The 22,696-nt window shown below is 42.7% G+C and overlaps 1 protein-coding gene across 8 annotated transcripts in view; it reads right to left on the reverse strand.

Annotated features, from left to right (window-relative positions):
* ANKRD17 (ankyrin repeat domain 17) overlaps nt 1-1,583 on the reverse strand; it is a 166,146-nt gene extending 164,563 nt beyond the window's left edge. For 5 of the 8 annotated variants that reach the window (XM_061420434.1, XM_061420432.1, XM_061420431.1 and 2 more), the window contains exon 1: nt 663-1,583. In XM_061420434.1, the coding sequence (XP_061276418.1) occupies nt 663-1,085 (423 nt within the window). In that variant the 5' untranslated portion in view covers nt 1,086-1,583. The remainder of the gene's footprint in view (nt 1-662) is intronic. The other 3 variants (XM_061420441.1, XM_061420440.1, XM_061420439.1) reach the window with 1 other exon arrangement.
* Between the last annotated feature and the right edge of the window lie 21,113 nt (nt 1,584-22,696).

Here is a 22,696-nt window from a genome sequence, read left to right on the forward strand (position 1 = left end):
TGGATATAAGATCCGTTCATCCAAAATCTTTGAGAGATCGAGGAAGTGAAGGTGACTTCAGCAGCCACAATTATGGGGGGGGGGGGGGTGGAGGGGCGGTGGGAACCTGCAGCAGAACAGTATGGAAAAGTACAGCTTCTCACGTGTCTCTCACATACACAAACACTGAGCTCTCAGTCCATTACAAGCTTGCCTCCCCCTCAAACTGCTCCCCTCCACCTCACTAGTGGGAGAAATCTACCAACCTCCTAATCGTTCTCCAAGGGACTCTCCTACCTATTATCTTACCCCTCCCGCTTTGGTCCCGCCCCCGCCCCAGGAGTAACAGGGCCCTACTGGCCTGAGGCCGACCCCGCCGAGTGTGCACACAGTGAATCTAACCAATTCCTTCCACCCCTAACCGTGTGAACCATGCCAGGGTAACGTGCTGTGCAGCAACTCTGTGGACTCTGCGGTCCTCCCACCCCCACGTGTCAGCTACCCTCCCCCACATGTCCACACCTCACGATTTCGGCCCGGGAAAGAAAGCGAGCGGTGTAAAGCCTAGCCCCGAAGACAGATCAAGCCCACAGGAATCTGTCCCCTCGCAAGTCCCCTCCCACCTTTGGCCCCGACCCTTTACACTCCCTTCCTCCCTTCTTCCTTTGAAAGCAGGCCCTTGCCTCAGAAACCTCTTCTTCCTCGTCGTCGTCGTCCTCTTCTTCCTCGCTGTTGTTGCTGCTGGTGCCGCCGCCGCCTCCTCCTCCTCCGCCGCCGCCGCCGCCTCCACCGCCGCCGCTGTTGTCGCTGTCGCTGCTGCTTTCGCTGCTGCTGGGGGGTCGGCAAGTCCGGTTACGCTTGGCCTTGTGGTGCTGCTGCTGCGGCGGCTTCTTCTTCAAGAGCAGGTCGCAGACTCGCACCATCCCACGAGGAGACGAGGCCGAGCGAGCCCCGCTGCCGCCGCCAATGCTGCTGCCGACCTCCGCTGCTGCCGCCGCCGCCGCCGCCGCCGCGGGGGGGCCCGCCACCGCCGCCACCGCCGGGGGGCTCCCTTCTCCCTCAGCCGCCGCCGCTGCCGCCGCCACCGGAACCGTCGCCTTCTCCATCTCCGGGGAAAGAGGGAGGGCGCGGACGGGGGAGGGGCGTGGGGGCTACGCTCTACCGCGACTTCGGCCGCACCGGGGCCGACACAGCGTTCGGTGCCGCCTTCGCCGCCACCGCCTCGGTCACCTCTACTGCCGCCGCCGCCGCCGCCGCTCCGCCAGCTCTCACCTCGTCTCGCGATACTAAGGGCGGGGAGCCTGACGATGGGAGGGAGGGAGCGTGAGGGAGCAAGCTGGGGGTGGGGGAAGCGAAGAGGGAGACCCGGGTGCCCGGAGATCTAGCAGAGGGGAGACTACCGAGAATCGGGGGAAGTGTGCCTAGGGCGACTTCCGATGGGGGGGACGGCGGGGACAGAGGAGGGCCGCGGTGACTGCCGTAGCGCCCGCTAGCACCCGGATCGCTTCTCTTTCCTCGCTATTTCCCCCACACACAGCCCTTCAGACCTCCCTTCTTCCTTCCTCGCTGGTGTCTAGAACGCAGCTGCAGGCGGAAGTACAAGTGACGCCATCAGCCGTCGCCTGAGTGGTGGCGCGCGGGTGGCCGAAAGACGAAAGTGAGACTTAGAGGGCCGGGTCTCCGGCCTTCGCGAGCGGGTGGTGCTGCGGTGCATGGGGCGGGCGGCTGAGCGGGAGGGCTGGAGCGGAGCAGCCCGGGCCGGGTGGGAGCGGGTACGGAAGCTCGGGCCAGACGCTTTGTTAGCAGGAGGCCCGGACAGCCTGATCCGGAAGGTGGGGCCTGGTTCTGGACTGCCGTACGTAGTTTCGTTCCTGGCCATTTTTTCCACCGCCAAATGGTGAGTTAGGGCTTTGGATCTTGAGAGCTGGCGTAGTATAAAGGAAAGAGCCCCTTTTGCCTCAGTTTGAGTCTTGGATCATAGACTTCCTGAAACTGAGTTTACACTTGTGTTACCAACATAAGGAGTTCGGTTAGGTGATGTCTGAGATCACTGCAACTCTATAAAGTTTCCTCTAAAGGGCTGAAGACAGGAGAAGGAAGCAGGATCTGTGTCTGACTTTGCAGACGTTTTAGTGAATGACCCCGATTTAGTCCTTCCGCTCCATCACCTTCTCGGCTTTTCACTTCTCTGTGAAGTAAGCATCATAAGTAATCATCCTTGTCTGTGGATCTCTTGGAAGGAATATTGTGATAGGGGTTGTGAGTTCATTTGTGGGTGTCTGAAGAACTTGGAGGACTTTTAAAATAATAGCGTAGCTTATTGAACTCAATTATCCCTTTCAGGTTCAATAAGGGCACAGCAGCATAAGGAAAATGAAGGAAATATCAAAGACAGATGTACTGGCACAAGATAAAAAGTATGCCTCAGCTGACATAGTTGCCATTTTAAGACTGCTAAGTTTAGCTGAATGTGCCTGAATTTTTTTAGCATTTTTTTTTTCTTTTTAGCATTGGCATACCATATGAAATGTGGGCAGTTGCCAGTAGTCTGCAGAGTACTATGGCAGAATTGGCAATGACTGAATCGATTCATTCAAGAAAAAATTCATCATGTGCCTACTATGTGCATAGTTTCTAAAATCTAAGTCTCTGCTTCCAGGGGCTTTGCAGTGAAATAAGTGTTATAGTAAATACACAGAGAGTGCTAGCCATCTGCCTGTTCCTCTTGTACAGTGGTTGCTAAGTGCAGAACAGTATTGTGCAGCTAAGGTGCTCAGTCGTGTCTGACTCTTTGCGACCCCATGTACTGTAGCTCACCAGGCTCCTCTGTCCATGAGGATTCTCCATGCAAGAACACTGGAGTAGGTTGCCATGCCCTCCTCCAGGGGATCTTCCCAACCCAGGGATCGAGGTCTCCCGCATTACAGCTGTATTCTTTACCTTCTGAGCACCAGGGAAGCCCAGAACATTGTATATCTTAACACTACAGATTTAAGTCATAACCTCAGGTGGATTCCTCCCTCCTACTTGTATATTCTGAAGCACCTTTTTCATCCTACCCACTAGAATACTTTTGCAGTCTTTAAATCCCAGCCACATAGAATTATGTAACTTGAGCAAGCTTCACAAGAAGGCTGATGCTATTAGACAAAAATGCCTTCAATTTGCCAAATGCTAGAAACTTAGGTACTTAACGAATCTTTCCTTTCCTCCAATATCAGTGGAATGACACACTCCCTGCTCTTACATAAGATGAATTGTCCATCTGTTCTCTAGTTCCAATCCCGTATTTCTCTTTTATCTTTTCTGTCTTCAGGCTTCTACAATTGTCCTTCCACTCTATCTCCTTTCCTCCACAACCAAGCTTTAAAAAGTACTCTATGTTCAATGTCTCTTTTTATTATCTGAATCTCATTTATTAACTCTCTGCAGTCTAATTTCTGCATCTATCACACTATCAAAAATACTCTAATCCCATTATTTAGAAGAAAATGAATTCTTATCTTTTATATAATAAGGAAATAATTTATTGGAACTTGTAGAATAAGATTGAACCTACTGAAATGGACAAAGCCTCTGGAGTGACTTTCTATTATTTTTATCTAGCATTTTTTTTTTCCTTTTAGAACCTTGTAGCAGAGTCATTCATGAAACTTATTTATTCTTGGAGATACAGCTAGACTAATTATCCCAACTTCCCTTTAGTTAGTTGTGGTCTTGTAATTGACTTTTAGCCTGTGAAATGTAAGTGGAAGTGATGTGCTCATTTCCAGGCTTAATGAAGTCCTTGCCATCCTCACTCTTTCTCCATCAACTTGAAGCTAGTGAGTATGTTGAAGATGCCAGAGCCAGAGAAAGATCATGAGTGGCTAAATTACTACTTGGAATATAGATATTTCCAAATTAGAAACACTCCTTTTTGGACTTCTTGTATGAGAGAAAATTGAGATTTGAGAATTTAGATGTTCCAGAGCTTGAATGACCATGACTAACCCAGAAATTGGTACTGGAAGTGGAGTACTGCTAAAACAGTAACCTAAAATATGTTACATTGCCTTGGTGATGTAGCAGATGTTAGAGATACTGGCATCAGAGAACGGAAGGACACCCATGTTTTGCAGTGGCAAAAGAGGTGTTTAAACAGTTACCCATGATAATTTAAAAGCATATTATCCACCTATTGAGATTGTGACCCAGTTGAGTCTCAATAGGAGGAAATAGTTGAAAAGAGTCAAAGTAATACTATATTTTGAGTTTTACTTTTAGTAAGATATTACTAAACAGATAAGCTCAGAAAACAGTTGCAGAAATGAACATGCATAAAAGTATTTGGAAAGATTGGAAAAGCAGAGTTTTTCTAGACCTTGAAGAGTAAAATATAAAGCTAGAAGAGGCCTTGAGTACAGTCCTGTCAAGATTTAGTCCTGGAACAAAGATCAGATCAAGACTTTGGCCTTTCCATCCAAGACCATTATTTTAGATGGTCTCAAGATAGCTGGGATGATGTTCTTGCAAAACTGACATAGGGGCAAGGAAATGAAGTAAATCATTTTTGAGAATTACATAAGCAAGAACTTTGGGTGTAGTTACTGGAAGCAAACAGATGATAGGGCTAAACTTTTGAAGGAATTTTACCACTAATCAAATCATGAACCCAATTCAAGTTTGCTCACTTGAGGGAACTGTTCAACCCCAAATTTGCATAAGTAGAAAATAGAACATAAATGCTTTATAGCTCCCCAGTATTCACATAGGATGTGGCCATGGAGAATAATGGACAAAGAACATTTCAGAGGCCCATATGAGGCCATATAGAAGACAGAGGGCACATGTTTCTCTCCGAAACTAAGTTGAGATCTCATCAAAATTTCCTCCACTCTCAGGGGAGATGGATCAGAAAATTCCTGCTCAATATTTCATCCTTTTTATATATCTATATTGCCTGGTGTCTCACAGTTTTCTCTTTTTCCAGTGAGAGCATATTCTAGTTACCTGTTTCTGCTCTACCACTGTATATTTTGGTCCAGTTTGTTGTGATCAGACAACTGTGTAGATCACAACAAACTGTGGAAAACTTAGAGGTGGAAATACCAGACCACCTTACTTGCCTCCTGAGAAACTTTCATGCAAGTCAAGAAGCAACAGTTACAATGGGACACAGAACAATGGACTGTTTGAAAACTGGGAAAGAAGTATGTCAAGGCTGTATATCATCATCCTGTTTATTTAACTTATATGCAGAGTACATGATGTGAATCACAAGTTAGAATCAAAATTGCCAGGAGAAATATCAACAACCCCATATATGCAGATAATACCACTCTAATGGCAGAAAGCAAGGAGGAACTAAAGAGCCTCTTGATGAGGGTGAAGGAGGAGAGTGAAAAAGCTGGCTTAAAATTCAACATTCAAAAAACTACAATCATGGCATCTGGTCCCATCACTTCATGGCAAATAGAAGGAGGAAAAATGGAAACAGTGGCAGATTTTATTTTCTTGGGCTCCAAAATCACTGCAGATGGTGACTGCAGTCATGAAATTAAAAGATGCGTGCTCCTTGGAAGAAAAGCTATGACAAACCTTGACAGTGTATTAAAAAACAGGGACATCACTTTACCATCAAAATTGTGTATAAGAGCAAAGCTATGGTTTTTCCAGTAATCTTGTACAGATGTAAGAGTTGGACCATCAAGAAGGCTTTGATGCTTCTTGATGCTTGAAGCATTGATGCTTTGAATTGTGGTGCTGGAGAAGACTCTTGAGAGTCCCGTGGACTGCAAGGAGATCAAACCAGTTGATCCTAAAGTAAATCAACCCTGAATATTCATGGAAAGGACTGATGCTAAAGTTGAAGTTCCAATACTTTGACCACCTGATGCAAAGAGCTGATTCACTGGAAAAGACCCTGATGCTGCGAAAGATTGAGGGCAGGAGGACAAGGGTGTAACAGAGGATGAGATGGTTGGATGGCATCACTGGCTGAAAGACATGAGTCTGAACAAACTCCAGGAGTTAGTGAAGGACATGGAAGCCTGGCATGCTGCAATCCACGGGGTTGTAAAGAGTTGGACACGGCCTTGCGACCAAACAACAACAAAACTGTACATCGTTTCCTGGAACTTGGGGTGATATTAGAGATAACTTGTGCATTTAATTCATAGGTTGCATCTAGACCTTAAGAAAAGGACTGCACATTACCTAAAAACTAGACTTTAAGCCTGTATAATGTATAATAAATGTATAATGTATAATAAATGTATAATAAAAATGATGATGTCATATAAAATAAAAAGTGATACAGACTCCTTATATTTCTCAAACAAAAATGGATAAATATGAAAGAAAATTGCTATTGAACTTGACTGTCTCTAGCAGAGCAGTTTGGTCAGTGTATAAAACCCCAGGACATGCTAGGTCCAAAATGAATTTTAAAAGTGTCAAATAAAATCACTAAATTATATAAAAAAAAAAAAAAAATCCTGCTGAACGATCTCTGCAGCCTTTGTCTAGATCCAAAAGTGCTCTGAAGTAAAAGTGTATTTTAGACTATCAATATAGATATGGTAGAATGATTTAAAAGTATCTACCTGCATCTCTTACCTGCATGTTCTGAGTTTTCTACAGTAAATTTGAAATTCTTTTCCAAGGATAAAAACTATTAAAATTCAACATAATATACAGATGATGTCAGCAAATGTTCTACATTTATCATTGTCTCAATCTCACAGCCATCAAACAAAGGACTGTTACTACTTTTCTTTGTAAAATAAAAACTCTGGGGTATGAAAAAAAAAAAAAAGCCCCAGGCTCAGGGGCTCACAACTGGAATGAGACAAATGTGGTCCGCCAGGGGAGGAAAACTACCCACAGAAAGCAACTAGTAACTAGATAGAACTTTTAGATTGTCTTTATTAGGATAGGATGTGTTCTTTGTGTGGGAAGAGAGATAAAATATAGTAGATATTTAGTTATCAGAATAGTGAGCTCTTACAGGCTCTAGATTCTTTTTCTGGGCACACAGTTAAATTATATTTTCCAGCCTCCTTTGCAATTAGGCTTATCATTAGATGTGCCAGTTAGGTTCTAACCAGTGGAATGTAAGTGAAAATGATGTGCTCCTGTTGCATCTTTGGTACATAAAACATGTCACATGAAAAGTCCTTGAGCATCTCCATATTCCCCAGCAACTTAAAGCATTTGTATTGGAAACCATGTGTTAAAGATGGTGAAGTCACAAGGAGGAAAGACTCTAGTTTCCTGAATCTTCACTTGGAAGGTAGCTGCCTGCCTATTGTGTTAGAGTTCAATGCATTCTTTTGTGTGACTCACTGAGATTTGAGAGTTTGTCCTTACTAGGATAGACCTATCCTTCTTACCCCATGTGCAGCCATCCATTTCCTGGTCTTAACTCTTATATCAGAGGGGTGAGCCCATGAATCAATCTAACGGGAGTGAGGGGGGGTACCCTAATCCCTCAGTCATGGTGATTGGTTTAGGAATGGGAAGGTTAACAAAAGGAAGCCAGTCAGAGACAACTTAACATTTTGGCTAGCTTTATTGAGCAAGGCATCTCACTCTGGCTGAACTTAAGCAAAAATTTAAAATTCTGTTGCCTTTGGTTGCTAAGTGGCATGAACCTGTCTGAGAAATCATTTTAAGAAAGTAGAAACAGCCTCAGTGGTATTGCAAGAGGGGGAAAATGCTCATGAATTGAGACACATGTTGGCTCTCTCGTCAGAGTTGAAACCTTAATTGGTAAGGGATAGATACTGCCAGGAAGACTTCAGAATTCAAAAGCAGGGAGCTTGTGGCTTAAGCCCCGCTTCCCACCTGGAACTTTGCCCAACACAGGCAACCTCAGTCAAGTAGAAATGGCAGCATAATATGTTAAGCAGAGGGCCAGGCAGCATTGATAACCACTCCCACTTCTGCATGTTCCTTGACTGCAGTGAACTGTAAAGGAGATACAGAATTCCATAAGAGGTATATAAATTGGATTCGCCAGCCCAGTTGCTCTACATAGGCTTACTGCAGTACTGCTGCTGCTGCTCTAAGTCGCTTCAGTCGTGTCCGACTCTGTGCCACCCCATAGACGGCAGCCCACCAGGCTCCTCTGTCCCTGGGATTCTCCAGGCAAGAGTACTAGAGTGAGTTGCCATTGCCTTCTCCTTGCTGTAGTACAGGGTGATTGAAACTCATGGCACAGGCTCTGGGTTCATGATTTGGATAGAAGATCCCTACCCATAAATTCTAAAGTAAGGGCAGACAAAAAACAATCACTTTTTGAGAGACTAGATTGCAAATTATATCAATGGTAGACCTTAGAGCAACAAATTTATATAGCAGGGAGACCAAATACCCATCTGACAATGCCATGATAATGAAGGACCTACCTCCAGCAACAGGATAAAATCTTAGAGAAAAGCCTAATAATATGTTAGTTTGAACTCTCTAAACTTGCATCCAAAATTGACATGAAATTCAAAACAGACTGTTAAACTAGAAAAGGGTAAGAAATCTCAACAGGCAAGGTTTAGGCTTTTAATCTTGTCTAGTGCATAAAGTAGTACCAGTGTCAACAACTGACATACCCTGAAATGTAAAACTAGTGAGTCTGGGTGGGTGGCATTCTGATAACAATTCCTTGGCCCTGGCTAGGAGGTTTGTTGATATTTGTTTAACGTGTTGCAGCCAGCAAGCAATTGTTAAATTTTAGATGTTAGATAATGTCTACATCAAAGTTAACATTTTAGGGGAATCAGGTTTTGGAGTGTATCCATTAGCACACTCCATTGGAGTGTGTACAAGAAAGGGATACATTTCAGCTCAAGCGAGCATTAGGAATGCAGAAGAAAGAATACAGTTGACCCTTATAAATAAATACAGTTGGCCCTCAGTATTGGCAAGTTCCACATATGTGATTAAATCTACAAATTTAGAATCCGCGGATCTAGAGGGCTGACAACTAGACCCAAGCATCTGCACATTTTGGTGTCTGTGGTGGGTCCTAGAACCAGTCCCTTTTGAGGACAGAGAAACAATTGTGTATTTCTTAGACATCCCCTTTTTGATTGTACTCAGAAACCTATGCGACTGAGAGTCAAATAAACCTGCATCTTGCAGGTTTGGAAAACCTATATTCTCTGTCCTGAGCTAAAGTAGGGCAACAGAGGTAGAGTTGAAAACTCAGTGAAAAATATAACTGGAATCCTGAAAAAAGCCCTGATTCTTGATCATCTCATGCATTTTGCTGTATATATCCTGTCTGACAATTGTTGACAAATTAGTCCCACTGTGAGTAGCCATTCCCTGAGATGCAACGTGGGGGCAAGTAAACAGAGATAAATTCTAGCAGTGTTATCCCTAAACTCATTCCTCGGCTTATAATATTGGATGCAAAGGCCAAAATGGTAACACACAGTTAATTTAGTTGACTAGAGGATAAACTGCTTTCCAGCCTTGCAACACATTGCTAAGGGACAGAAAACAGATTAACACACCATCTGTTTTTGGTTTCTAAACCATGGAGTTACCAAAAAACAAGGTAACCAGTAACCAACTAAGATTTTAAGTGACTTGTTCAGACAAAACTTACAAAGCCTTGCAAACAAAGACCTATGTTTGCTTAATTCTGATACCCTCTGATGTATGGGCAAGCGATCAGGGAGCATCTTTGAGAGAGCAAACTCAAGATGTATTAACTGACCAAGGACCTCACCTACTACTAATTAGAGTGCCCTTTCCTTGACCAGGGCTTCCTGGTGGCTCAGATGGTAAAGCTTCTGTCTACAATGCAGGAGACCTGGGTTCGATCCCTGGGTCGGGAAGCTTCCCTGGAGAAGGAAATGGCAACCCACTCCAGTACTCTTGTCTAGAAAATCCCATGGACGGAGGAGCCTGGTGCAGGCTACTTTCCATGGGGTCGCAAACAGTCGGACACAACTGAGCGACTTCACTTCATTTACTTTCCTTAAGTATGTACTAATAAAATTATCTTTGTCATGCTATACTGTGATGAGCAACATCCAAATCTATCTAAAAGAAGTGCATATCACCTAGAACTCTTGGTTTCCAAGCAAGATGAAAACATTGGATGAGATTTTGGCATATCTCCTCCTTGAGTAGAGAGTATTTCAATTGTCCCTGGGATAATTACATAGTCCTAGACCAGGATATTTAAAAAGTTCTACATACTAAGTAAAGCACAAGTATAAATAGGTGCCAGGTAGTCAACAACTTAGTTGTTGTTGTGTAGTGTAGTGGACAACACTTAGTATGTCTAGCTTTTCAGGAGATTCCTATCTTTTATGGAATGAAGCTCTCGGTTATATGACTTTTACTCTGCCATAAAGATAGGTGCATGCATGAATCGAGCCAATCTCCAGAGTGATGTATGACAATCTTAGGCTAGAGCTGCCACTCACCATCTTCGACACAACAGGGAGCAAAACTATCTTACCATAAACAGGTTTGCTGCTACTGCTGCTTAGTCGCTTCAGTCGTGTCTGACTCTGTGTGACCCCATAGACGGCAGCCTACAATGCTCCGCCATCTCTGGGATTCTCCAGGCAAGAACACTGGAGTGGGCTGCCATTTTCTTCTCCAGTGCATGAAAGTGAAAAATGAAAGTGAAGTCGCTGAGTCATGTCTGACTGAGCGAACCCATGGACTGCAGCCTACCAGGCTCCTCTGTCCATGGGATTTTCCAGGCAAGAGTACTGGAGTGGGTTGCCATTGCCTTCTCTGATAAACAAGTTTACCTCAGAGGTATTGCAGGTTTGGTTCCAGACTACCACAATAAAGCAAATATTGATAAAGTGAGTCACATGAATTTATTGGTTTCCCAGTGTTTATAAGTTATTTTTGCACTATATTGTAGTCTATTAAGTGTACAATACTGTTATGTCTTTAAAAAATGTACATACCATAAGTCAAAAAATACTTCATTGGTATTAAACTCTATCCATCATCTGAGTCTTCAGCGAGTTGTAGTAGCATCACAACTACTTTCGCAGATCACCAAATCAAATATAGTAATAAAAATGTTTGAAATGCTGTGAGAATTACCAAAATATGACAGAGATACAAAGTGAGCAAATGATGTAGGAAAAATGGTGCTGATAGGTTTGCTTAGTGCAGAGTTGCCACAAACCTTTTATTTAAAAAATGCAGTATCTGCAAAATGCAATAATATTTAAAAAATGCAGGATCTGCAAAATGCAATAAATGAAACTTAACAAAGCAAGTTATACCCATAGAAGAAAAGAAGGCAATATTGGCAATAGAAAGTAGAGTCTAAATGCATTTGAAATCTGGGATCATAGACTAACCCATTATCCATTAATTAAGTGGCCACCAACTTCTTTTTTCCTTCCCATGCCTGCCATTCTCATTTAAGCTACTTTAAGGTAGGTTTTATACATTTGCAAATAAAATGCTATAGTCCTCTGGGTGACATAGTTCCATTCTTAGAGAATCTTACAAAACAAGGATTGGAGCAGTAGTTAATATTATCCCACTGAAACCCCATGGAGATACTTCCTCAGTTGCCTTCCTTGGAGAAACTGTGATCGACTTTATTAAGGAAGAGAGTGATTAATGATTACTTCCTAACTGCCAAAGTCATTAGCCATTAGTCTCTTCAACCCCTGACTTCCCTGATGTGGAATGTGACATCAGTTGTAGTTTCCAAGTGGTCCCAGTAAACCAATTCCCCTTTTCTTGCCTAGGTTCTGAACAAGTTAAAAATAAAGGATAGAAATGGGGACCAAAATATCACTTTATTACTGATAAAGTTACGTTGGTTGATGTTGCTTAGTGGGTAAATAGGCCTGCCAACTGATCCCCAGAATTAGACAGATTTATACCTCCAATTGGAGAAGGCAAATGCACCCCACTCCAGTACTCTTGCATGGAAAGTCTCATGGACGGAAGAGCCTGGTAGGCTGCAGTCCCTAGGGTCGCTAAGAGTCGGATATGACTGAGCAACTTCACTTTCACTTTTCACTTCCATGCATTGGAGAAGGTAATGACAACCCACTCCAGTGTTCTTGCCTGGAGAATCCCAGGGTCGGGGGAGCCTGGTGGGCTGCCATCTATGGGGTCGCACAGAGTCGGACACGACTGAAGCAACTTAGCAGCAGCAGCATACCTCCAATTCCTAGCAACACTTGACAGGGACAGCATGGAGGATCAAATGAAAATTCGGTCTCTGGACAACTTTGTTCTTGGAGGTTGGAGGACAAAACCAAATCAGACATTCTTCAGAAATTTACTATTTGTAAGTCACTCAAATCTCCCTAAGTATAGAGGAAGACCCAGAACTGATTGAAGTCCTTTCACAGGGAGTAAACATTAGAAGCAGGATGCTTTCGTTACTAGCACCATTGACCAATTCCTGTTTGAAATTTCCTTCCTTTAGCTTCCATGACAACCTAGTTGCTTTACCTTTTAAATCAATCCTACTTATTCTTTATAAGCCTTTCTTCCTCTATCTGGCTCTTAAATATTGAGTTCCCCATGATTCAGGCCATTGCCCTATTTCTATTTTAACTGTCCCTAAGTAATCGCATGTTAAGTTCACAATTTTATTTACTATAGTTAAGACTAGTGAATTCATAACCCTTACCTCCACCCCAACCCATATAGATCCAGGGCTACCAGTGGATTTACAGTGTTTAATATTTCCTTAGCCTTTATCTACAACCTAAATGGATCTAGGATTATCAAATCCTATTTATTCAGTCTATGTTCTCATTATCTACTTTCTTTGTCCCCACAGCCACTGCCTTAATTTGGCTTCTACCGTCTTTCATCCATTCTATTGCAATAGTCTATTAATCTCTCTGTCTCTGATCCTATCCTACTCCATCTTATGCTTGACATTGCCACCTGAGTTAATTCTCTACTTTGTGAAAAGTCAATTGTGAAAACAATTGACATCTGGATTTAAAGAAAACAATACATATTGATTATAGAACATTAACAAAATAGAAAAACACACACAGGAACATATCGTTCCATCAGCTAGAGATAGCCAATGATGATATTCCTAAATAAATCCTAAAGGAAATCATACCTGAATATTCATTTGAAGGACTAATGCTGAAGCTGAAGCTCCAGTACTTTGGCCACCTGATGAGAAAAACTGACACATTGGAAAAGACCCCGATGCTGGGAATGATTGAAGGCAGGAGAAGGGGATGACAGGAGGAGATGGTTGGATGGCATCACTGACTCAAGGATTATGAATTTGAGCAAGCTCTGGGAGTTGGTGATGGACAGGGAGGCCTGGCGTGCTGCAGTCCATGGGGTCGCAAAGAGTCGGACACAGCTGAGCGACTGAACTGGCGTGTATTTTTAAATAAAATGAAAATGTTTCTTCTGCTTTTTTAGCATGCTTTTTGTTTTACTTAATATATGTGAGCATATTCTCATGCCATTAGATGTGATTTGTATTGAATATACAATGGATATATCAATTTATTTAAGGCAGGCATTGTAGGGAAGCCTGGTGTACTGCAGTCCATGGGGTGCAAAGAGTCGGACATGACTTAGAAACTGAGCAACAAGAAGACATATCATATTAAAACTTAAGAAAATCAAAAATAAAGATAAAGTCTTGAAAGAAGCCAGAAGCAAAAAATACCTTACCCATAGAGGAGCAAAGATAAGAATTAGCATTTAACTTCTTGGTGGTGGTTGTTGTTCAGATGATAAGTCATGTCCCGACTCTCCCCTGGTGGCTCAGGTGGTAAAGAATCTGCCTGCGATGCAGAAGACCCTGGTTCCATCCCTGGGTCAAAAAGATCCCCTGGAGAAAGGAACGGCTACCCGCTCCAGTGTTCTTGCCTGGAGAATCCCATGGACAGAGGAGCTCTACATCCATGGTGTTGTAAAGAGTCAGATACAACTGAGTGACTAACACTCTCCAGAAACCATGCAATCAAAAAGAGAGTGAAGTGAAATATTTAAACCGTAGAGAGGTAAAAACCCCAGTGTAGAATTCTGTACCCTACAAAATTTTCTCCACTGAAGTGGGTTGCATTTTCCCTTCCAGATAGCTCCTTTAGTGCCCTTATTTTGAGGTGTGGCTGTAGGTCTTAATTCTGGACGTTCACCTAAAATCCATTTCTTCTATCCATCAAAAAAATTCTATAAGCCATTCAGTGTCCTATAATATATTGTTTTCTGCTTAACCACAGTATATTTACCCCTTTCAACTTAACTCTGACCAATAAAATAGTACCAACAGTGACTTTCTCAAGACAATGTGAACTTGTGATTGATTATCTGACTTGAGTGGGTTTTAAACAGGCAAGAGTTCTTTTAGCATCAGTGAGTGGGACTCAGGAAATCTGTAGCTTAAATAATCACTTGAGATTTCCTAGAATGAAGTGTTTACTAATGTCAAAACTTTGGCAAGCCATATGAATATAATGTGAATGAGGAATACGGGTTTGTGGGGTGGATTGTCTGCTTTTAATTATACCAAACAAAGCTTAAATAAAGACCATGACAAATCCAAGATTTTAAATTCCAGGCTCTAGGCATGATTAGAGTTTTGGGGAGCTTCTATAATTGCCCTAAGCAAAACTTGCATCGTTAGGTCCAGAGAAATCATACCTGAAAATAAGACATAGAATCTGATCTTCCAAATTGCAGGGTTAAAATGAAGGCTGAGAATTCACAGGATTTCAAGGACGTATATGTAAAAATCAGGGACTATTTGGGACATAATAGGATCCTGAGAACATTTGGGTGAATTCATATAACTCTGAAGTTCACAAAACATCAAACCTCACTGTGTCTTCCTTGCCAGCAAGCCCTCTTCTTGTTAAGACTTTCCTTTCCCTCCCTGAAATCCTTGTAGCAACCCACTTGAGGGAGCTATCACATGTCATATCTCTCCCACTTCTTGTATCCAGTCCAGATCTGTAACTAGAGTCATAATCAATTAAGAGGTCTATGAATAAAAGTGGCAAGATTTTGATAAGCTTCAGCAAACTGGAAATACGTATGAAGATGGAAAAAGGAAGGAATACAAATTTAGAGTCAAATATTGATATAGGAGTCTCATCCATGTAGTTATATTAATAATTAATTTAGATGTAATCATTTTGGAATAGTTACAATCATTCGTTGGCTTGAGGAACTGAAATGTATTTTGCTGGTGGACAAAATTAAGTGGATTTGAGATATCATACGTTCCTTAACAAAATGTAGAGGAATGAATAGATTTAAGGAGAAAAGAAAAACTTGAGTGATTTATCATGTTCACTCTTTCTCCTACTTTCCATTGTCTCCCAAAAGAGCCCAAAGGATACTCTCCTCATCGAGATACTGACAAAGTAGTGACAGAAATGTCAGCAGTCTTGAAAAGCTCAACACTCTTGTTTCCATCATCAAAAGCCTGGAGATAAAGTCGGGGGTTACAGAGGCCCTCTTATTTTAATAGAAATAGGATAATCCTACAGTAATACAGATCAATTTATTGCATTTAAGCAACAGAAACACAGTAGATGTGATTGGCATAACTGTAAGACTACAGTGGAATTCAGAATGAAAGATCTTTGGTAATGGCAAAGTGATCATGAAGCTTCTTAGGACTAAATAGATAGGCAGCTAACAAGAACAGTCAGGGTTGCCACATTACACATAACTCTTAGCAACCATTTACTTTGTAGTCTATATAGATGGTATCTCTTGGAGCACAAGACCTACTACAAGTGAGAATTGTGCACACTTGAACTATACAAAAAAGATCCTCATGACCCAGACAGTCATGATGGTGTGATCACTCACCTAGAGCCAGACATCCTGGAATGTGAAGTCAAGCTGGCTTTAGGAATTATCGCTGTGAACAAAGCTAGTGGAGGTGATGGAATTCCAGTTGAGCTATTCCAAGTCCTGAAAGATAATGCTGTGAAAGTGCTGCACTCAATATGCCAGCAAATTTGGAAAACTCAGCAGTGGCCACAGGACTGAAAAAGGTCAGTTTTCATTCCAATCCCAAAGAAAGGCAATGCCAAAGAATGCCAAACTACCCCCACGATTGCACTCATCTCACACACTAGCAAAGTAATGCTCAAAATTCTCCAAGCCAGGCTTCAACAGCATATGCACCATGAACTTCCAGATGTTCAAGCTGGATTTAGAAAAGGCAGAGGAACCAGAGATCAAATTGCCAACATCTGCTGGATCATCGAAAAAGCAAGAGAGTTCCAGAAAAACATCTATTTCTGCTTTATTGACTATGCCCAAACCTTTGACTGTGTGGATCACAACAAACTGTGGAACGTTCTTCAAGAGATGGGAATACCAGACCATCTGACCTGCTTCCTGAGAAACCTGTGTGCAGGTCAGGAAGCAACAGTTAGAACTGGACATGGAACAACAGACTGGTTTCAAATAGGAAAAGGAGTATGAAGGCTGTATTTTGTCACTGTGCTTATTTAACTTATATGCAGAGTACATCATGAGAAATGCTGGGTTGCCAGGAGAAATATCAATAACCTCAGATTATGCAGATGACACCACCCTTATGGCAGAAAGTGAAGAAGAACTAAAGAACCTCTTGATGAAAGTAAAAGAGGAGAGTGAAAAAGTTGGCTTAAAGCTCAACATTCAGAAGACTAAGATCATGGCATCTGGTCCTATCACTTCATGGCAAATAGATGGGGAAACAATGGAAACAGTGACAGACTTTATTTTGGGAGACTCCAAAATCACTGCAGATGGTGACTGCAGCCATGAAATTAAAAGACACTTGCTCCTTGTAAGAAAAGTTATGACCAACCTAGACAGCATATTAAAAAGCAGAGACATTACTTTACCAACGAAGGTCTGTCTAGTCAAAGCTATGGTTTTTCCAGTAGTCATGTATGGATGTGAGAGTTGGACTATGAAGAAAGCTAAGCACTGAAGAATTGATGCTTTTGAACTGTGGTGTTGGAGAAGACTCTTGAGAGTCCCTTGGACACCAAGGAGATCCAACCAGTCCATCCTAAAGGAAATCAGTCCTGAATATTCACTGGAAGGATTGATGCTGAAGCTGAACTCCAATATTTTGGCCACCTGATATGAAGAACTGACTCATTGGAAAAGACCCTGATGCTGAGAAAGATTGAAGGCAGGAGAGGAAGGGAACGACAGAGGATTAGATGGTTGGATGGCATCACCGACTTAATGGACATGAGTTTTAGTAAGCTCCAGGAGTTGGTGATGGACAGGGAAGCCTGTCATGCTGCAGTCCATGGGGGTCACAAAGAGTCTGACTGGACACGACTGAGCGACTGAACTAACTGACTGAATTGTGCAAAATAGTGACCTGGATATAACTTAAAACATACTAAAAATCACAGTTTCTTACGTAATCTCTCAACCTGAGTCATTTTACAGTCTCTAAGAACCCCAAGAAGTGGTCACATGAGGAAGATACATGCATCGCGGGTACATGCTGTAAATCTTTCTCCTTACTTTTTTTTGAATTTTTATTTATTTGGCTGTGTCAAATCTTAGTTTGGCACATGGCATCTTTGATCTTCATTGCAGTTTGTGGGATCTTTAGTTGTGGCACGTGGAATATAGTTCCCTGACCAGGAATTGAACCTGGGCCCCCTGCATTGGAAATGTGGAGTTTTAGTCACTGGACTACTAGGCAAGTCCCTTTCTCCTTACTTTCTATAAGGGACCCATGGATATTTACTAATGCTTGGCCCCATTTCCTTACCCCTATCTCTAGCCACATCCTTGCTATATCCTTACCATTGCCACAGAGTATTTTCCTGCTTCCTTACTTTGGGCCCAGCATTATAATTTGTTTTGGCCAGATCATGTAGATGGAAGTAACATTTTGCCAGTTCTGAGCTGTGGCAGGTATTTGAACATGTCTGTTTGACTTCTTGCCTCTCTATCACTGTTATGAGAACACATCCTAGCTAATATTTCACATAGTCAAGGAAAAAGAGTGAAACAGACCCACACTAGCAAACTTGTACCTCAGCTCAACTAAAGATATGTGTCAAAGCCCAGCTGAGATCAGCAAAGCTGCCAATAAAAAAGAAAAGAAACACCCATTGAGCCTCTTTGGGTTTTCTGAGATAATACATGTGGGTGTTTGTGTGGGCATTCCAGGTGGCCCACACCTGGAAAAGTGGTAAAGAACCTTCCTGCCAATGTAGGAGACAGAAGAGATGAGAGTGCAGTCTCTGGGTGGGGAAGACTCCCTGGAGGAGGAAATGGCAAGCCACTCCAGTATTCTTGCCTGGAGAATCCCATGGACAGGGGAGCTGGGCAGGCTACAGTCCATAGAGTTGCAAAGAGTCAAACACGACTAAAGCAACTTAGCACACATGCATGCGTGGCATTTGTGTATGCTTCTTAATCCTTTCTAATGCAATCTAGGGAAGCTGACCCATGGGTGTGAACAAGAATAAATAATTGTGTAAACCACTGAATTTGGGGAAAGTCTGTTATGTAGTGATAGCTGATCGATTGGGAAAAGGGAATACCCTGGAATTACTAGGTGCTGACTCAGCAAACTTGAATCCTCAGGCCTTGGAGCGCCACTGTGATCCACCGATTAGAATTGTTGTTTATGTAATAAGTAAAGTAAAGCTGCATTCCTGGAAAAATTGCATGATTAGTGCTACCATAAAAAGACTTGACAGATGTAGTGGCAATGATTCTCTCTATTCACGTTTATCTATCTTCTTTTGCCTAAGTAGAACAGTCTTAGAGTGTTGGAGAATAACTGTGAACTACTGTAAATATAATCAGGTGGTGACTCTAGTTACAGCTGCTGCTCCAGACATGGTGTCTTTAATAAAGTAAATCAACATAACCTCTAGCAGTTAGAATATGGCTATTAATCTGGCAATTGTTTTTTTCACTGTATCTTGGTAAGAAAGTGCAAGTGCAAGTGTAGTCACTCAGTTGGGTCCAGCTCTTTTCAACCCCATGGACTGTAGCCTGCCAGGCTCCTCTGCCTGTGGCATTCTCTAGGCAAGAGTGTTAGAGTGGATTTCCATTCCCTTCTCCAGGGGATCTTCCTGACTCAGGGATCGAAGCAGGGTGTCCCACATTGCAGGCAGATTCTTTACCATCTGACCCACAAGGGAAGCCCCATCTCAGTAAGAATCAGTTCAGTTCAGTTCAGTTCAGTCACTCAGTCATGACTTTGCAACCCCATGAATCGCAACATGCCAGGCCTCCCTGTCCATCACCAACTCCCAGAGTTCACTCAAACTCATGTCCATTGAGTCAGTGATGCCATCCAGCCATCTCCTCCTGCCCCTAATCCCTCCCAGCATCAGAGTCTTTTCCAATGAGTCAACTCTTCGCATGAGGTGGCCAAAGTATTGGAGTTTCAGCTTTAGCACAGGACTCAAAAAAAAGTGTTTTTATGTTGAAGGAACACAAATACACTTTCATTGATCTGTGTCAATTCTTTAGCTCTCAGTTACAATGTAGCCTGCAGAGACCTTTAACATCTCACCATCTTATAATTTTACATGATATTACACTAGTTTAATGATATAGTAAGGGGTGACTGGATTTCAGGGAGCAGGAGATAAACTCCAATGAAAATCCAGGTAACTGTGACCTGAGTGAAATTTCTGAGGATCAGCTGGTCTCAGCATCTCAAGGTATTCCTATCAACACAATAGGAAAAGTGGTGCACCTTTCCCCCATATCACTAAGAAAGCACTTGATGAGCCGCTTCCTAATTTTTAAAATAACATATACTACCATTTAGTACTTCCCAGGTATCTTAGATGGTAAAGAATCTGCCTGCAATGCATGAAACCCAGGTTTGATCTCTGAAGATCAGGAAGATCCCCTGGAGAAGGGAATGGCTACTCACTCCACTACTCTTGCCTGGAGAATCCCATAGACAGTAGAGTCTGGCGGACTACAGTCCTTGGGGTCGCAAGAGAGTCAGACACAACTGAGGTGACCTAGCACATACACACTACATTTGGATGTACTACTCCAATCTATTTAATGTTACCAACTTTGAAATGTCCTCAAGGTAAGAGAACTTTTTAGCTGGTCTAGGTTTTAGATTAAGGTTCTATAACAGATTTATTTCATCCTAATTCCAAAGAAGGGCAGTGCTAAAGAATGTTCAGACTACTGGACAATTGCGTTCACTTCCCATGCTAGTAAAGTTATGCTCAAAATCCTTCAAGCTAGGTTTCAGCAGTATTTGAATCAAAAACTTTCAGATGTACAAGCTGGTTTTAGATAAGGCAGGGTAACCAGAGATCAAATTGCCATCATTCATTGGATTATAGAGAAAGTAAGGGAATTCCAGAAAAAACATCTACTTCTTTGACTACATGAAAGCCTTTGACTGTGTGGATCACAATAAACTGTGGAAAATTCTTAAAGAGATGGGAATACCAAACCATATTACCCATCTCCTGAGAAACCTGTAAGTGTGTCAAGAAGCAGCAGTTAGAACCTTACATGGAACAACTGACTGGTTCAAAATTGGGAAAGGTGTATGACAAGATTGTATATTGTCACCCTGTTTATTTAACTTATATGCAGAGTACATTACATGGAAAATGAGCTGGCTCCTGCCAGAAGCATATTGCTGTAGCATTACACTCTTATTCAGAGTTAACTCCAAGGGGAAGAACTTTAGTCAGTGTATCTCATTTTTAATTTGGAAAAGTAATGTCCTTTGCCAATTTATGGGTAGTGGTTAGTAGTCTGGCTGGGCATACAGGGACATGGGCAAAATAAGGGACAGGTATATTTGGGACCTCCTGTAATGCTAGCTCATTTTCCAGAACCATCTGTAAACCAGAATTGAATTTTTTCTTCCTGAGTCAACTGGTCATAGAGAATTCCCTGTTGGGTTGGTCACCACAGGGAAGTGTGGATTGATAGAATGGTGGCATTATACACAGAGTAGGTGGTGATGTGAGCCATCTACATGGTCATATCATTTACTAGTGGCTTCAGTGACTCTTAGGCGCGGGCGGCTGCGACCAGCGCACTTGAGCGCGGCCGAGAGGAGCTAATCCACGTCCGAGGTCTGGGCAGAGGCCAGGAGGTCCCCATGCCCGGAGGGCGGCAGCCAAGAGGAGTTACCCCACGTCTGAGGTCAGGGGCAGCGGCCGAGAGTGCCAGGCTGCGACAGTGCCGGAACGGCAGAGAAGAGCTACCCAAGTCTGAGGTCAGGGGCGGCAGCCGAGAGGAGCTACCCTGCGTCTGAGGTCAGGGGTGGCGGCTGAGGAGGACCAACCCCATGTCCAAGCAGCGGTGGCTGCGCAGGCGCAGGAGGGCCTAGAGGAGCTTTCCCACATTGAAGGTCAGAAGAGGCGGCAATGAGGAGATACGCCTCATCCAAGGTAAGGAGCAGCGACTGCGCTTTGCTGGAGCAGCCGTGAAGAGATATCCCACGCACAAGGTAAGAGAAACCCAAGTAAGACAGTAGGTGTTGCAAGAGGGCATCAGAGGGCAGACAAACTGAAACCATACTCACAGAAAACTAGTCAATCTAATCACACTAGGACCACAGCCTTGTCTAACTCAATGAAACTAGGCCATGCCCATGGGGCAACCCAAGATGGGCAGGTCATGGTGGAGAAATCTGACAGAATGTGGTCCACTGGAGAAGGGAATGGCAAACCACTTCAGTATTCTTGCCTTGAGAACCCCATGAACAGTATGAAAAGGCAAAATGATAGGATACTGAAGAGGAACTCCTCAGGTCAGTAGGTGCCCAATATGCTACTGGATATCAGTAGAGAAATAACTCCAGAAAGAATGAAGGGATGGAGCCAAAGCAAAAACAATACTCAGCTGTGGATGTGACTGGTGATAGAAGCAAGGTCCAATGCTGTAAAGAGCAATATTGCATAGGAACCTGGAATGTCAGGTCCATGAATCAAGGCAAATTGGAAGTGGTCAAACAAGAGATGGCAAGAGTGAATGTCGACATTCTAGGAATCAGCAAACTAAAATGGACTGGAACAGGTGAATTTAACTCAGATGACCATTATATCTACTACTGTGGGCAGGAATCCCTCAGAAGAAATGGAGTAGCCATCATGGTCAACAAAAGAGTCCAAAATGCAGTACTTGGATGCAATCTCAAAGATGACAGAATGATCTCTGTTCGTTTCCAAGGCAAACCATTCAATAGCACAGTATTCCAAGTCTATGCCCCAACCAGTAACACTGAAGAACCTGAAGTTGAACGGTTCTATGAAAACCTACAAGACCTTTTAGAACTAACACCCAAAAAAAGATGTCCTTTTCATTATAGGGGACTGGAATGCAAAAGTAGGAAGTCAAGAAACACCTGGAGTAACAGGCAAATTTGACCTTGGAATACAGAATGAAGCAGGGCAAAGACTAATAGAGCTTTGCCAAGAAAATGCACTGGTCATAAAAAATACCCTCTTCCAACAACATAAGAGAAGACTCTACACATGGACATCAGCAGATGGTCAACACCAAAATCAGATTGAGGATATTCTTTGCAGCCAAAGATGGAGAAGCTCTATACAGTCAACAAAAACAAGACCAGGTGCTGATTGTAGCTCAGATCATGAACTCCTTATTGCCAAATTCAGACTGAAATTGAAGAAAGCAGGGAAAACCACTAGACCATTCAGGTATGACCTAAATAAAATCCCTGATGATTATACAGTGGAAGTGAGAAATAGATTTAAGGGCCTAGATCTGATAGACA

Source organism: Bos javanicus, chromosome 6 (assembly GCF_032452875.1).
Source record: "Bos javanicus breed banteng chromosome 6, ARS-OSU_banteng_1.0, whole genome shotgun sequence".
In the NCBI taxonomy this organism is placed as follows: Eukaryota; Metazoa; Chordata; class Mammalia; order Artiodactyla; family Bovidae; genus Bos; species Bos javanicus.